Consider the following 15668-nt stretch of genomic DNA (forward strand, 5'->3'; position numbering starts at 1 on the left):
ACAGCTAGTAAGAATCGAGGCCAAATTTGAACTCGTGAAGATAAGTCTTCCTGCCTCCTGGCCCACTGTTCTATTGGCTCTGCCAACTACCTGCCTGTATGTTTGTTTTCTTCTAAATTTCACCTTGGTCTTCAGAAGAGCTCCATGACAAACCTCATGGGGCAGTGCCCCCCAAACAAGGATCTTGGTCAGAGCTTTGTGCACAACAAATAGCCTGTTATTTTCAAGGCCTCTGTGTCTAGATAATCTGACCCTCATGAAACAGCGGCCTTGTACTGAGCAGAATGCACCCAGAAGCATTCCAGGAGATCAAGACAGACTCAACAGAGAAATACACTGTTAACCTCATAAGGTCTTTGCCCTATGACACCCCGTGCTGGCCTGCAGGACAAATGTTCTTTCCATTTTTTAGGCAAGGAAACTGTTGTGGTGACTTGACCAGGGTTACACAGCTAATAAGCATCTGGCTTAGAATTTGAACCCAGGGCTTCCAAAGACACTGCTCTTTACTGTCTTTTAAGTAAAAGCAAGCATAGGACTGGGAATCGGAAGACCTACCTCTGCCACTTGGCTGCCTCGGCACTTTAGCTTTCTGAAACTCCCTCAATGATTCATCTACTAAGTAAGAGGCAGCTCTGACATTGTGTGACATGTCAGTACAAAGGAGGCTGCCCCAGGCAATAGCCTGGCAGGAGCAAAGATGCTGCAGGGCCTGCCCAACCTGGTGGTTCAGAAGCTGCTTGTAGTGAAGAGAGGGCTGAGGTGGCTATGGCAGAGGCACCGAGTCCCAGATGGGACGTGTTCTTTTCCAGGAGGACATTTGTCTTAGTAAATTTGCTGGATGGGAAGAGAGGGAGAGGTCAAAGGGAGCCATGTTTGGTCTTGGAAACAAATGACAAGAAACCCTACTCTTTGGGTCACAAATGGCAAGTGGGGCCTGTTTTGCAGCATAGCTAGAATTTAGCTGTAAGAATGAGGACTCAAATTAACTCTAGACTTTCCCCACATTTTAGAGTGAGGGACTTTTTAGTTTAATGTTCACAAGATGATAGTAGTTCTAGAAGAGACATCTAGAGCACCTCCCATCTGAATACCTGTCTACAGACAAGGCCGTCTGAAGATAGAGATTTCCCTCAAAGGGAAATGCCATCAGTTTGGAATAAGCCTTAGTTATCAGCGGGGTCTTCCTTGTGTCTGCATGAAGTCATCATGCTGCTTAAAGCCTGTTTCTTTTTTTATCCCCTGGAGGCCACACAATCTGAGGTCAGTAAGCTTGGAAGGGTGAGGTAGTAAAATATAGGTCAGAGGAAGATGACGGCTTGCTCACTGACTGAGCGCATGACTGGCAGACCTGGGCCGGAAACCCAGGCTTTGTGAAAAATGACCAGTCAGTCCTCTTTCTCCTCCTCTGTGGACTCCCAGGGCTTCATTGTGGTGGCAGTGACCCTGGGGTCTTACGGATTAGGGTTGCCTAGCAGCAAGCCTAAAAGACTTTCCCCAGTCCAGTCTGGCCATTCAGTCAGCTAGGGTTTATTAGGCTGACTGTGTGCTAGGCTGAATGCATTTATTAAGTACCTCAAGGAATGTATTCTTGAGGGCTTCAGGAGTTTCTCTCCCAGCACTAGGCTGGCTTCATGATGATTGACTTTCTCAGCCATAGCAGCTCATAAAGAGCCCCCACCAACTAAGACATTAATAGGGACTGTAATGTGTATCAGAGAGACTGAAGCTCAGAAAATCTTGGAGATCTTAAGTATCATATTGTGAGCTCCTTGAGAGCAGGGACTGGTTTGTTCTTATTTATTTGTTCACATTTTTAATTAAATTGAAGTATAAATAAGCCATACATACAAGGGTGGTAGTTGTATAGTAATTTCTTGGCCTTTGTTTTTTTTAACCCAAGTATCATAGTCTTGTTGCTTTATATTAATGAAGGATGCACAGTGTTACTTACAGATGTGTTATTATGCAAGACGTAGGGGATTTGGGCCTCCCCTCCATAGCATCCAGCCCCGCTCCTCTTTCATGAGAATGAGCCCTCATTTTTAGTGCTTTGTTTATTTCTTGTCTTCTCTCCACCATTTCCACGAGCATCCAAGCGTGGAGCCCTTAGCTGAGCAGGATGCTCTCAAATGTAAATGAAGCAGGAAGAGGCCTTGGTGCTTCATAGGCCACATTCTAGTTGAGCCATTCCCGTACCATGGTAGAATTTTTAAAAAAGGATAACTTCACCGTCTTGCTGCCTTCCTAATGTGCTCAGCATTGTGTTCTGAAAAGGAGTGATCACAGGAGCCTCAATAACAGTAGATGGCATTCTGAGTGTTTCTCTTCCTTGTTTCCTTGTACAGGTATGGCAGATCCCCGAAAACGGACTCACTCTTTCCCTGACTGAACCCGTGGTGATTTTGGAAGGCCATTCCAAGAGAGTTGGAATAGTGGCATGGCATCCAACTGCACGCAATGTTCTGCTCAGTGCAGGTATGAGCAGTCTTTGCTGCCAGCTCTCTTGGCTGCCCTTTGTGGGTGTCAGAGAGAAGCCTCCCTACCCTTCTGGCCTGGGCACTACTTGTTGGTCTTTGGCCTCCCTGTCCAGACCTCTAGTCCGGGATGGTGCATTAAGCTGCTGCAGGTCATTGAACAAAGACTTGGCACTCTCAAGGCCACCCACCCCTTGTCACTTCTTCCATCATTGCCAAAGCAAGAAGCTGCACAGGGCCGAGGTTCATGGCCAAGAGAAATTGGCCTCCTGGTGGCTCCCCTCCCTGTTTGCAGAGACCTGTATTCAGAACCTTTCCAGCCTAGGGGAGCATGCTGACACATCTACTAATCTATGGGCACTTCCAGTCCAACATGAAGCATTGGGAGAGGAGCCTTTGATGGAGGAAGAAATACTCTTGGTCACAACATCCAGGGGCTCTGCACCCTATGTAGTATGGACAGTGTGTGCAGGGTAGTTAGGAGTGCCTGCCATGTGCCAGGAGACAGAGAGAGGCAAAAAAGCCTCTGTCCCCAAAGAGTCCCCATCTGTTGGGGAGCTTACGTCCTCTCAGGGGAGGCAGCTTGGACATCTCTGAGTAGACACAGAGGAGGTGCAAAGCTCTTCCATACAAGGAAGTTTGGGGGAGAAGGACGACATGAGCAGGTGGGGAGGGGGTTTATGGGGGCATCAGGAAAGCTTCGTGTAGAAAGTGGGATTCAAGATACATCTTGAAGAAAGAGAGGGATTCTGGGAGGTGGAGGTGAGGAGAGAGGACCTGCAGTATGAAGGGCAGCTGCTCTCACCTGGGAGGAGCCACCCTTTGGGGGTGCCCAGGCCTTGGTGAGGGAGCCACAGTGTCAGGTGGCAGTGTTCTCCTCCAGTGCAGCACAATGCAAGGTTGGCATAACTAATGTATGTGCTTTCAAAATGCTGAGACTGACACAGATGGAAGAAATGAGGGGTGAGGTGGTATATGTTAAGAGTGTTCTTTCAAAGTGAGGCTCCTTTGTCTATGCCTGCTGCCCCATGGGTCTGCCTTTGTGCCCTCAGGGATTCCCTAGTATCTTACAGGAATTTTTGTTTGAATATTTTTTGAGATCTTTGGGGGGAAAATAGTGTAGGAGAAAAGTATATTCTCACCATTAATAAAAAGAATAATTGCTACCATTTTTATAGCATTTACTGTGTGCCAGGTGTGTGCTGAACTCTTTACAAATATGATGTCATTTAATCCTCACAACAACCCTGGGCGGTAGGGGCTGTTGTTATCCCTGCTTTATCGTGAGGAATGTGAGGCAAACAGGGTGAAGTGACTTGCCCAGGGTCACACAGCTAGGAAGTGTCTGAGGTCACATTTGAACTCAGACCTTCGTTACTCCAGGCCCAGTGCTCTATCCACCGAATTCACCTAGCCTCCCCTGACCGTTCGGGAAAACCCAGGTCAGTTGTTCTCTTTAACACTGAACTGTGGAGAGTTGCTTTTAGTTAGATAGAAAATCAAGGTCTGAGCAGGCAGTGGCACCCAGAGTTCCTTTTTTCCAAGTCTTACACAGTGCTTTTCTGTTCCTTTCAGGTTTTATATCATGTTGCTTAGTGTTTTTTGAGAAAGACACTAAAAAACATTGAGATGTGAAATTAAGAGTTCTTTTATGGTGAAGTCCTAGGAGCCCATCCTGGACTTGTCCCAGACACTTGGTCTTAAAAACAGAGTGAGAATTGCAGAGATGGGATTCCATCCCGGCCACTGCCCCGTCTTTAGTGGCCCTTTAGGTCAGAAGGGAGGCCGGGAGCAGATAGGCAAGTGTTGGTCTGAAGCTGCAGCCCCTCTGGTGAGTGGCAGAAGCCCACGGTCAGCTTTCAGGCCCCTCGTCGGAGTCTAGCCTCTTCATCCATTAGGCCTTTAGGCTCAAGGCCTGATGAGTTACACTAATTCATACTGTGTTACAGAGCAGGCATAATGCACGATGAGGAAAGATTTCTGGAAATATTCCGGCTGGAAAAATTTCTGTCATTGTGACAACACGTACATTTCAACAACGACAGACTCTCCGGCTCGTGAGCACAGTGACGAAGGTTCTCAGGCGCTCTCCACACCCTTGTCAGGGCAGCTCAGGGCTGCTTTTCTCTTGGGGCATCTGTGTCGACGGTTCCAGACCAATTAATTTTGGGGTTCTTGGCCACCGTCAGCCTGTTCCTTCCTCTTTCTGTTTGAAGATAAAGATTATTGTTGTTTATCAGTCAGTTTTGAGCCCTGAATAACCAGAGCTACAGAATTAGAAGTGATTGGAAAAGACCTTAGATATCATCTAGTTCACACCAGTTGTTTTTACAGTGGGGGAAATGGAGGCACAGAGCCTGGTGATGGAGCCAGGCTTGGTCAGCCACCCCCTCCCCCTTTCACCTTCCTCCTTCGCTTGGGGCTTCCGTCAGGTGCGTTCCGTCTTAACGGGAGACATCTCTTCCTTCAGGTTGTGACAATGCCGTCATCATCTGGAACGTGGGGACGGGGGAGGCCCTCGTAAACCTGGATGACATGCACTCAGACATGATCTATAACGTGAGCTGGAACAGAAACGGCAGTCTGATTTGTACGGCCTCCAAAGACAAGAAAGTGAGAGTGATCGACCCCAGGAAGCAAGAGATCATAGCCGTGAGTACTGGGGGCTGTGACTGCTGCGGTGTTCTGCCTCGTTCTGGGGCTCAGAGACAAGGGTTCATAGTGGCCCCTCTTCTGGTTTTCTTCGCCATTTTTAATGTCTACTTCCCAGTAAAAGTCTCCCCTTGGTACTCTCCCATTTAAAAGGTATAGCAGTGGCAGTCGTTAGCACCCATCCTCATCATCATAATACAAACGTAGGCTGAGCTCTTCTTCCTCAGCATGCAGCCTCCATCCTGTGGGATGATGGTGCCTCCTGGCTTCCTGGTTCCAGGCCGAGGAGACTGCAGATGCCCAAAATGCTGGTCTAGTCGGGCACTCTCTCAGCACGTTATTTCCTCTTAAGTTTGGGAAAGTCTTTAATAATTTTCTATGGAGTCAGCTTTCCTCCTAATTGGAAATCTCTGCCCCGCCCCCCCTCTTCCCCCCCCCCCCCCCCCCCCACGAAAATCATTTGATGGGGGAAAAACCACCACCGGTCTCATTAGAGCCATTGTGTTTGTGGCCTTCCTGGGACCACAGACTTTGCTCATTCCATCCTGTACCAGTTTATCCTGAACTTCCTCTGTGGCTCTGAATGCCTCAATCTACCAGCATGGTGATCTTCTGTCAATTGTCTTTCTGTAGTCCCCTGACTGAGGACTACCTACTGTGACCATTCTGGTCTCTATGGACCCTTCCTTTCTGCCTCTGACACCTTTGGATCCCTGAGTCAAGGGTGTGATGGCCTGGTGACATTTGTGACGTAATTACAAATTGTTTCCAGAAAGGTTGGACTAATTAGTGGCGGTGGGTGACTTTATGCCTGTGTCTTCCCACAGCCCTTCCGTTATTCACTGTTAAACGTCTTTGTTACATATCTTGGCAAAGTTGCACCTAACAGAAGGAAACAAAGTAAACCGTGCCACCTGTTGAGAGGAATTCAGTCATGCCGTCGGCCCCCGCTCCCCAGTTCCCCCAGTTCACCGGGGGCCCCAGGACGGTGTTGGGTGGCCTCCATTTTGGTAACTTGGCTGCTCCGCTTTCACAAGACTGAACAGCAGCAGCTCCTTTGGGAGTCTCATCATTCGTAGCTGGATGTTTCAGCAGAGCTGGGTTGGATTTCTCTCCCCTATCACACCGTCTTTTATGGCAAACTCAGCTTTGGCAGAGCCCTCTCCTGTTGATCACACATTTCCCCGGGGCAGCTGTTTGGGGGAGTGTCGTGATTTTTCTTGGTGAATGTGTTTCAGGAGAAAGAAAAGGCACACGAAGGAGCTCGGCCCATGAGAGCCATCTTTTTGGCAGACGGCAATGTCTTTACCACTGGCTTCAGCCGCATGAGTGAGCGGCAGCTCGCCCTCTGGAATCCGGTAGGACCATTCCAAGACCTAGCGTTTGCTTCCAGGGGTGTTTGTGACTCTCTACCCCTTTTTGCATGTGTGTGCTCAGTCCTGTGATGGGTGGCATCAGTCTCTAGGGGTCTGCCTCTCACCATTGACTTAAGCAGGAACCTCCCAAGTCCCCTGTCCAGCCCCACAACATCTCCAGGAAAACAAACTCGTTGGCATTGCAGACTGTTTGGTCTCTGCCCCCCAGCACCTAGAGCGTACAATCAGCATGTATCAGCAGAGCTCTTTACTGCAGAAAACTGTTAAATTAGCTGAATGAGAAGGCCCTTTTTACGAGTCGTGGCAGAGTGGTCATTTGTCTGTGCTTGAAGACTCTGTGATAAGGAGGGGCTCACTACTTCCCCACCAGTGTGGCCATTCAAAGCTGGGCTCTCTGTAATGCACATGACCTTAGAATTAGAAGGAAGTCAAAAGGCCATCCAGGCCAGCTGGCTCATTTTGTAGATGAAGAAACTGAGGCTGAGAGAAGGGGAAAAGGTCCCAGATTTCAGTCTGATTCCTCTCTTGCGTAAGAAACCTTCCTGTACTTGCAGTCTGCCCTCGTGCTTCCACTGGAGTCTTCTCTAGCTAAGAATGTGGTGCCTTAATATCAACTCTTAACCTTCTTCACATTGACTTGCAGAAAAATATGCAAGAACCCATCGCCCTTCATGAAATGGACACCAGCAACGGCGTATTACTGCCCTTCTATGACCCTGACACCAGCATCATCTACTTATGTGGGAAGGTAACCAGCACTGCCATGCCTGTTGTCGCTGCCGAGTCCTGCACTGCAGACTGGGGGAAATGGGCCCTTAGCCGAGGGAGTCACCGGCGGGGCACAAGAGGGGCACGGGGATTGCTCACCATGCCTGAGACAAGTCAGCTTGGAAGGGAGTTTGAATCTGAAGGGAAAGGCAGGAGGAGTGTGGTGGTGGCCATTTGTTGTAAAGGCACAAGTGTCTTCACTACTAATGGTCCCAGTGGATGACCAGTGGGACAGAGGGAGGGCTCATTTGTCACATGCAGCATAGGGATCCATTACCTGACCCTCGGTTGGCCTTTCCTGTTGGTGACATTTCATCTCGTTGTGTCAGGAGTCTCTCTTGGGTTGCTTCATGGTGCCCCAGTGACCAGACAAAGCCAGAAGCATTTAGTGAGTGCTGTTCTGTGCCTGGCACTGGGCTGGGCGCCGGGGCCCTGTGTTCACTGAGCTGACATAACAGAGAAAGGACACACAGGAAGAGGAAGAGCCAAAAGAGGGGTGGGGATGATGAAGGTGCCCAGACAGGGGCGCAGGGCTCGAGTCTAGAGAATGGCCTGCCTGCGCTTCTCTTCAAGAACAGAGGCACAGAAAAAACTAACTAGTGTAAGAAGGGGCCCAGTGTGGTTGAGGGTGAGAAGAACCCAGGCATTGAAGGTGGTTCCAGGGGAAGGCATGGGGGTGGAAGTGCGTAAAGTCAGAAACATAGCCAGGAAGGGAATGGCTCTAGAATGGGAGAGAGCTCTGGGCCTGGAGTCAGGAAGATCTGAGTTGAAATCCTACTTCAGACACTTATCAGATAATGAGATCCTGGGCAAGTCATTTTCACTTTAGTGCAAGTGAGAATCAAGTAAGGTAATTTATCCAAAGCGTTTTGCAAATCTTAAAACCCATAGGAATGTGAGCCATGATTATTAAAGACTCATGCACCGTCTGGGTGAACTGTGGCTCTTCTTTTTCTTTAAACCGAAAGAACTTCATTCTTCCCATTTCCACCAGATCATTCCTTGATGCTAGTAGCCCCCTTCTGTGGATGGGGGGCCGTTGGTCTCCGTTACTTCCTTCTCACAGCTGATTGAGCATGCCACAGAAAAATGGGCTTTCGTTTTTTCAGGGGCACCATCTGTTTGTCTTTGGAAAATAGTTCAGGGTAAGGGCTAATTCCCGTTATTAAGTGCCTGTGTCTGAACGTGGCTACCCGACTTCACCAACCACACAGCCCATGATGAGCAATTTCTCACGTCTTTCTAGTTGGCTGGGAAAGTATTCTTAATGTGCTTTTGGAAGGATTAAAGGCTCCTGTGTCCCAGGCACTGAGCACTGGCACGCAAAGGAGAGGGTCCCTGCCCTCCAGGAGCTGATGTTCTTGATGAAGGACTGAGGGACAAGGCTGGGGAAGGGGGAGCATTTTCCTCCTTTCTCTGTTACTCCAGAGCCCTCTCCCCTAGGATCCGCTGCAGGTTTATTCATCCATCAGGAGCTCCCTTTTCCTCCCCTTTTCAAACTGTCCACTCCTGCCCTCATCACTGTCCAGATCACTCTTTGGTTAGGTACACCAGCTGCCAGGGGAGTCCCTGCTCTACATTTGACTCACAGGGCATCAGTTTAAATAAGCTGAGCCTCAGTTTTCAAATCTGTAAAGTGGGGATGATGATGCAAGTAACAAAGTTGCCGTTAGTTAAAGTGAAGGTGATCTGCTGGCTGTGCTCCTGGGCTTCCAGGACTGACATGGTCCCATATTCTGTCCCTCTTGAATTTTTATTTGTGCGTTGATGTTTCATCCTCTTTATTTTGGAAGCCCCAGATGGAAAGTGAACTCCAGCACAAAAACTCTTGTCTTGGAATCAAATAGCATGTGTAGTATGCTGGTCATCCACTCCCTGAATTTCACATCATGCGCTGGCTAATTAAGCCTGTGGAGGAAAACGGTATCCCTTATTCTTTCACCTAAAGCACACAGAAGACATTTTCCCAAAGTGTTGCTTTTTAGATAATTCAGGAGACTCTACTGGCGGGAATGACAGTGCCAGTCCAGTTTAGCACCTCCCCTGAGCCGGAATCCCCTGTCCAGCAGGCCTGGCCTCCCCTTCAAGACTTCCAGGGATGGGATCTCACTGCCTGAGGATGGACTCTTGTAGTGTCTGCCTCTGCTCTCGCTCCACCCTCGGCCCTGGGCTCAGTGGCCAAGCAGGACAATTCTTCTTTCATGGGAGCAGCCCTGATTGTCCTTTTCTTTTAAGGACAAGGCATGTGTGTGTCGTGTCTCTCCCCGCACCACCCCCACCCCCCTCCCCCCACCCCAGTTTCCTATCCTGCAGGCTCAGAATCTTGTGCTGCTTCCAGGCATCTGTCCTGCAGCCTGGTTTTGAGCTTCTTCCCTAAGGACTAGGTCTTGGAGGACAGGCCCGGGCTGACATGGCACTGTCTTGGAGGAAGAAGAGGCAGCCAGCTGACGGGCCTGTGTTTGGGGCTTGGGCTCTCGGCCACTGGTGAGTTACATGACCTGTTGTTGCCTTCCACAGGGTGACAGCAGCATCCGTTATTTTGAGATCACGGATGAATCCCCCTATGTCCACTACCTCAACACGTTCAGCAGCAAAGAACCCCAGCGGGGGATGGGCTACATGCCCAAGAGAGGGCTGGATGTCAACAAATGTGAGATTGCCAGGTAAGGCCACTGAGGCACCATGGCTGCACGCTGCGCAGAGCTTGTGTCCTGTGGGGTCTAAGTTCACTTAATCCCATGTCAGAATTCTACTCTGCTTCATTGATGTTCTCAAGCATGAATCCAGCACATTGAGCACCAGCAATGTGCCCAGGAAGGGGTGAGCCTTGGTGGTGTTGAGCTGTGTTCCTCAGCCTGAGGGGCCTCTCATTGCCAGCTGGCTGTGTGCCGGGCTCTGGGCTGAGCAGTGTACAGTGATCATCCCTGGGAGGTAAATGCTGTTATTAACTCCATTTTACAGATGGGGAAACTGAGGCAGACAGGACCCCAGTCTTGGTGCTCTATCCATTGTGCTACCAGCTGCCTTTTTATAATCAGATAAAGTATGGACATTGAGAACCCTGAGGCATCTTCAGCCAGAGGTGCAATGGGTAGAGGACCGGGTTGGGAGGCAGGAGGACTGGAGTTCCAATCTGGCCTCAGACCCTAGGTGTGTGACCCTGTGCAAGTCACTTAATCTCTGTGAGCCTCAATATCCTCCTCTGTAAATGGGGCTGAGAAGAGGGTCTGCCTACCAGGCCATTGCATGTGTGAATTGCTTTCCCAGCTTTAAAGTGCCAGGTAAACGGTAGCTCTTTGAATAGAAGGGGAGAGAGGGAACGAGGTGGGTCCAGCTGGCTGGGAGCACGGCTCAATTCAGTCCGTGGAGATGAGCGGAGGGCTTGGTTCTAGATGCCATCGGCAGAATGAGAGCTGGTTAGATGTGGCCACCCTCCTGGCCTGGACTCTTGCCCCATCTAGACTTTCTGATGGAATCAGCTAGTGTGACCAGCTGGCCCCTGACGCAGCTTTGGGCTGGGAGTTGTGCGGCATGATTCAGGATTAACAGCAGGAAACTGTGGGAAGAGAGAGGCCTCTGCCTGCTTGGGAGGTGCCTAGCAGAAGACGATCACGTTTCTGGGTGTGGGACACTTTCCTCATCAATACTGAGAGTGGCTCCATCCCACTTAAAGGCGTGGTTTTCTTGTACCCCTTGTTAGCCATCAGTCAGCATTGCTGGGGGTGGCCCTGGAGCGCTCTGGTGGTCAGGATGAACACTGGGGAGGGGGTTTGACTTAATGCTTGTGCCTGTGAGCAGGCACGGGGCTTTGTAGAGAGCTTGGATTTGGAACCGCAGCTCCCCCCTTCTCCACTTAGCATCTATGGGGTGGGAATAGCGCTGCCACCAGCCTCACCGCCCTCCCCCTCCCAGCGTGGCAGGAGGTCTGCATGGAGCATCAGCCTCCCCTTCTTTAATGTCTTCCTATTCCTTTCTTTGAAGATTCTTCAAACTCCATGAGAGGAAGTGTGAGCCCATTATCATGACTGTTCCAAGGAAGGTAAGGGGGCTGTTTTCCAGGCGGTGGGTGTAAAAATGCCTGCCCTGCCCTGCCCTGCCTCACCGCTCACCTGCTTTGCTTTCTTGCAGTCGGACCTTTTCCAGGATGACCTGTATCCAGACACAGCAGGACCCGAGGCCTCTCTGGAGGCAGAGGAATGGTTTGAGGGCAAGAATGCCGACCCGCTCCTCATTTCCCTGAAACACGGCTACGTTCCTGGCAAGAACCGTGACCTCAAGGTGGTCAAGAAGAACCTGCTGGACAGCAAGCCCTCGGTCAACAAGAAAGGCGGCCTGATGGGCCCCACCAAGGGAGTGGCTGACGGTATTGGCACCGTGGTGAGTGGAAGGGAGTGGCTGATGGTGTTGGTACTGTAGGCAGCAGGAGGTTGGGGCCTGGCCTGGCTGGAGGAAATGCTGATGGCCACCCCCACCGCCACTGTCTTAGACCATGAGAGCTGGCAGTGACCTTGGGCAGGCTGTCAGGTCCAGAACCCTCATGTTACAGATGAGGAAAACAGACAGGCAGTGGTGAAGTGAGGTGTTGGGTCTTCCGGAACCCAGGCCTGGCACCTCCTAGTGGCTTCAGAACTAGTTGGCATCTTTGTAAAGCATCAGAGCTGTTGGTTACATTGAGTCGTTCTTGTGTTTGGGAGAGGTCTAAAAGGAGCTCTGCTTCTCACAGGCTGAGGAAAAGGGTGAGATGCCGGGATGCAGTGTGTCTTATGGGCGGTGGCCCCCAGGGAGCAGCCCCTTGTATGCTGTTGCTCTGCTCCACACTGCGTTCTGGTGTGACAGCAGCCTCTGAGAAGCGGGAGTCTCCAGGAGAAAGGGGGAGCTAGGCCGAGCAGCCTGCAGCTCTGCCGCTGTGGAGAAGGCCGGCGAGCGTCCCCAGCCACTGTACCGTCATTGCTGCCATGAATCCTGTCTGGGAGCTCTCTTCTCCCCAGGGTCTGCAGGTGCCCACCCACCTGCCCTCCTGGTAGCTCAGGCATTGAGACAGGCCTGCACAGAGGCCACAGCCACCCTGGTGAGAAGCCAGATCACTGATGTCCTGGTCTTGAAGACCTGACGAGACCTTGGATGACACAGAGCCCCTGCTCACCTTTGGGAGGCCGTGCAGGAAGGAGAACTGGAATGAGAATCATGAGTGTGGAGCTTAGGTCCCTGTATCTGCCAGCCAGATTGGGGAGGTGTTACTGGTAGAAATCTAGACACTTTATGGGAATGTACTGCTGAGTTCTAAAAGCACACAGTGTGCCATGTGTTTTCATCCTAACCTTTAAAGGCTTGGCCCATCGTCATCCAGTCTCCACAGGTCGGGAGGGACCATGTTTTTATCGCTCTCCTGAAGTTCGGGAGCCGGGCTTTTCCCCAGTCATGAGATCAGGTTCCTAATACTCTTTATGGTCAGTTGCCCTTACAAGTGTCCCTTTTTGTCTTCTCCTTCCTTAGCAAAATGAAGCCAAGTTGGACGAGATCCTCAAAGAGATTAAGTCCATCAAAGACACGATCTGCAGTCAGGATGAGCGCATTTCCAAGTTGGAGCAGCAGATGGCCAAGATAGCCGCGTGAAGGCAGAAGAGAGGGGAAAGTGGGAGGGAGGAGGGAGGCGCCGGGGGAGGCTGCCAGCCGGCAGCCACGTTCCCACGGCCAGCCGCTCGTGAGTGAGTCGCCATTGAAAAAGTGGAGCTTTTTATCAAAAGCCTTTCCGATGTTTTAAGTGTTCCGTGACTGTTTGTTGAACTTTAAAGAAACAAAAAAAAAAGTGCTACTTTTAAAGTTCCAGATCTTCTGAATTTTGGAAACCAAACCATTGAGATTCAGTGTTGTGCCCAGGCCTCTTTTTAGCATTCTTGTGTTGTTGTTGCAGAGTAGGGACCAATGGATGCCACGTCGCTCTTCAGACTTTGTTTTTTAAACTTGCCAAAACCAAAAGGAGCTTTTTTTCCCTCTGTATTTCGCTACTTTGCAGTATTTGTGTGTGTGTATTTTTCCTTAATTTGAAAGGGACAGCACTGTGTATGTTTATAAAATGAAGATAAAATATTATTTTATATAAACATTCATCTTAGAACAATCAGAGCCGTAGCCACTTTGTGCTGCCCCGTCTGTGGCATGAAGGGAGTCAGGGGAAGGACTTTGCAAAGGGAAGCCTTGAACAATCCGGGGGGGCGGCCTGGCCAGCCCCACTGGCCTCCCCTCTCCTTGTGTCCATCAGCGTGAAGCCAGGCTCCCTGAGCCCCTTCTCCCTTCTCTAGACGTGGGGCAGCTTTATCATCGTGCGGTTGGACTTGACGTTTGGTCGTCCCAGGCCTTGAGCTCTGGGGAGGCAGCTCTGTCCAGACTGGCATGGCTGCTGGCGTCTTGGCCGTTTCTTACTTGAAGCATCATGTTTTCAGGTTCAGGGCTAGTGCCCGGTGGGCGTGGATGCCCCTGGACAAGGATGTGGGCATGCAGTGACTTTCTTTGTGCCCCCTGCCCCCCTGCTGGGGCACCGACCACGTGGAGCTCAGAAGGGGAGCACGGATCTTATAGCCCTGCCTGTTCTGTTGTTTCCCAGTCTTGCTCTGATGCCGTGCCAGAGGAAAAAAAAGATTCTTTCCACTAACAAGGCTCCCTTCCCTTTGCGAAGTCCACACATACAAAATTACTGTACTCAGGGCCCCCCTCCCCCTGCATTTTGTTCTCCCTCCCTCTCTATTTCAGACATATTTTCCATTAAACTTCTGAGACCCGTGGACAGACGGTGCTTAGTGGTGGAGTGAGTGGTCTGTGACAAAGCCACGAGTGGTCAAGTAGCTGGGGTCCAGTTGGGCCCTTCGGCCCTTCTCCCCATGCCCGGGGCTGCCCCTTTAATACCCTCAGCCCTGCACATGCTGATACGCTCAGCCTTTCCCAGGGGGGCACACACCAGGTTCCCAAAACCTCGGGGCAGCTGAGGCCTGGGCTCTGTCCATCTGTCTCATGTCTAGCGTAAGGCTTCTGTGGAAGAACTGAGTGTCTCAGGTTGGATGTGGAAAGTCTGACGGTGGGTTGGAGCAGGGAGCTTCCGTGGCCGCTAGTGTAGGTGGGGAGAGAGGCCTAGGTCTGAGCAGAAGAGGACAATGGGAATTGGCCCTGCTGGCTCTGTGGCTTTGACTTTGGAGCCGATGCTGGGAAGGCTGGCCCCAGGGTCTGAGGGTGTCCAGATGTGTGCTGCTTTCCCCCTTTTGTACGGAAGTGTATAATGAGATGTGTAAAAGAAAAACAGTCGTTGCAGCGACTTGGGTGCAGAGAGCTGTGTGGTGTTCATCCATGCAATTTTCCAAGACCCTTCCATTGTAAGATTGGGGCCCAGACCTGATTGCTGGTGGTGGCAGGATGCTGGGAATGTGGTTCTGAGGTGGGAAGAGGGCAAGGAAAAGTCATTCTGATTGCTGTTTGTTGCTTGCGTCTTATTTAAGTGAATGGATGCCTGACTAGGCACAAACAGGGTCAGTGCCTGAAGCTGAGGGGTGGGCAGGGGGGGGTGGCTGCCGTGATAGCCCAGAGGAGAACCAGTGAATTATTCCACGATCGGCTCTTATAGAGCGGCCATAGTATTCTGTCAAAATATCTGCTTCCATTTTCAACGATAAAGTCATTGATTACAAAATTGTCTCTGTGTTTATTTCCTGCCCCAGCTTTGATTTTGTGGCAGTGAGCTCTGTTCTGTTTCACAAAGCTGTTCTCTCAGGGTTACTGACCCGAGAAAACTGACTATGAAAGAGAGATGGAGAGATGGAGAAAGGGGAAGAGACAGAGAGAGGGATGGGGGGAAAAGGGACAGAGAGAGGGGGAGGGACAGAGGAGGAGAGTGAGAGAAAGAGAGGAGAGTGTGTGTGTGTGTGTGTGTGTCCAGCCTGAAATGTGAAGCAGCAGGATCAAGCACATACCACATAGGAAAAGGTGGCTCTGCTTTGGATGACAGGGTGGAAGTGAGGTCCAGTGTCCAGGGTCTTGCTGCTCAGCTGGCAGTGGGGGTAATGAAGGCCTGCTCTGCTTCTCTCACCCAGATTGCTCAAGAGATTGACAGGAGAGGGATGCAGTGCAAATCCTACATCTGACCTTGGGCCTCAGTTTACTCATCCGTAAAAATGAGTTTTGGACCAGACCAAGGTTTGAGCAAAGATCGGTTGAGAGGAGGACCATGTGACGTTGCTTTGTTCCTACAGAGGATTTGTAGTTGCGTGGGGTGGGTTTTTCCCATGGTGCTTTCTGTGGAATATCTCAGAAAAGGACTTAGCAGAATGCCTTTTCCCCCATCACCCATCTTGTTTTTGGTTTTGATGGGATGACCATCAGTACAAATGGCTACCTTCTCAAATATCTTCTC

The 15668-nt window shown here is 50.6% G+C and overlaps 1 protein-coding gene across 1 annotated transcript in view; it reads left to right on the plus strand.

The window, feature by feature from the left end:
• The window catches only part of CORO1C (coronin 1C), an 85551-nt gene extending 70603 nt beyond the window's left edge, over positions 1-14948 (plus strand). Inside the window, exons 4-11 of the mRNA XM_036734943.1 lie at positions 2349-2478; positions 4948-5129; positions 6368-6487; positions 7149-7253; positions 9791-9936; positions 11255-11312; positions 11402-11650; positions 12767-14948. Coding sequence (XP_036590838.1) covers positions 2349-2478; positions 4948-5129; positions 6368-6487; positions 7149-7253; positions 9791-9936; positions 11255-11312; positions 11402-11650; positions 12767-12886 — 1110 coding nt within the window. The 3' untranslated portion in view covers positions 12887-14948. The remainder of the gene's footprint in view (positions 1-2348; positions 2479-4947; positions 5130-6367; positions 6488-7148; positions 7254-9790; positions 9937-11254; positions 11313-11401; positions 11651-12766) is intronic.
• The last annotated feature ends 720 nt before the right edge of the window (positions 14949-15668 follow it).

Source organism: Trichosurus vulpecula, chromosome 1 (assembly GCF_011100635.1).
Source record: "Trichosurus vulpecula isolate mTriVul1 chromosome 1, mTriVul1.pri, whole genome shotgun sequence".
Classification (NCBI taxonomy): domain Eukaryota; kingdom Metazoa; phylum Chordata; class Mammalia; order Diprotodontia; family Phalangeridae; genus Trichosurus; species Trichosurus vulpecula.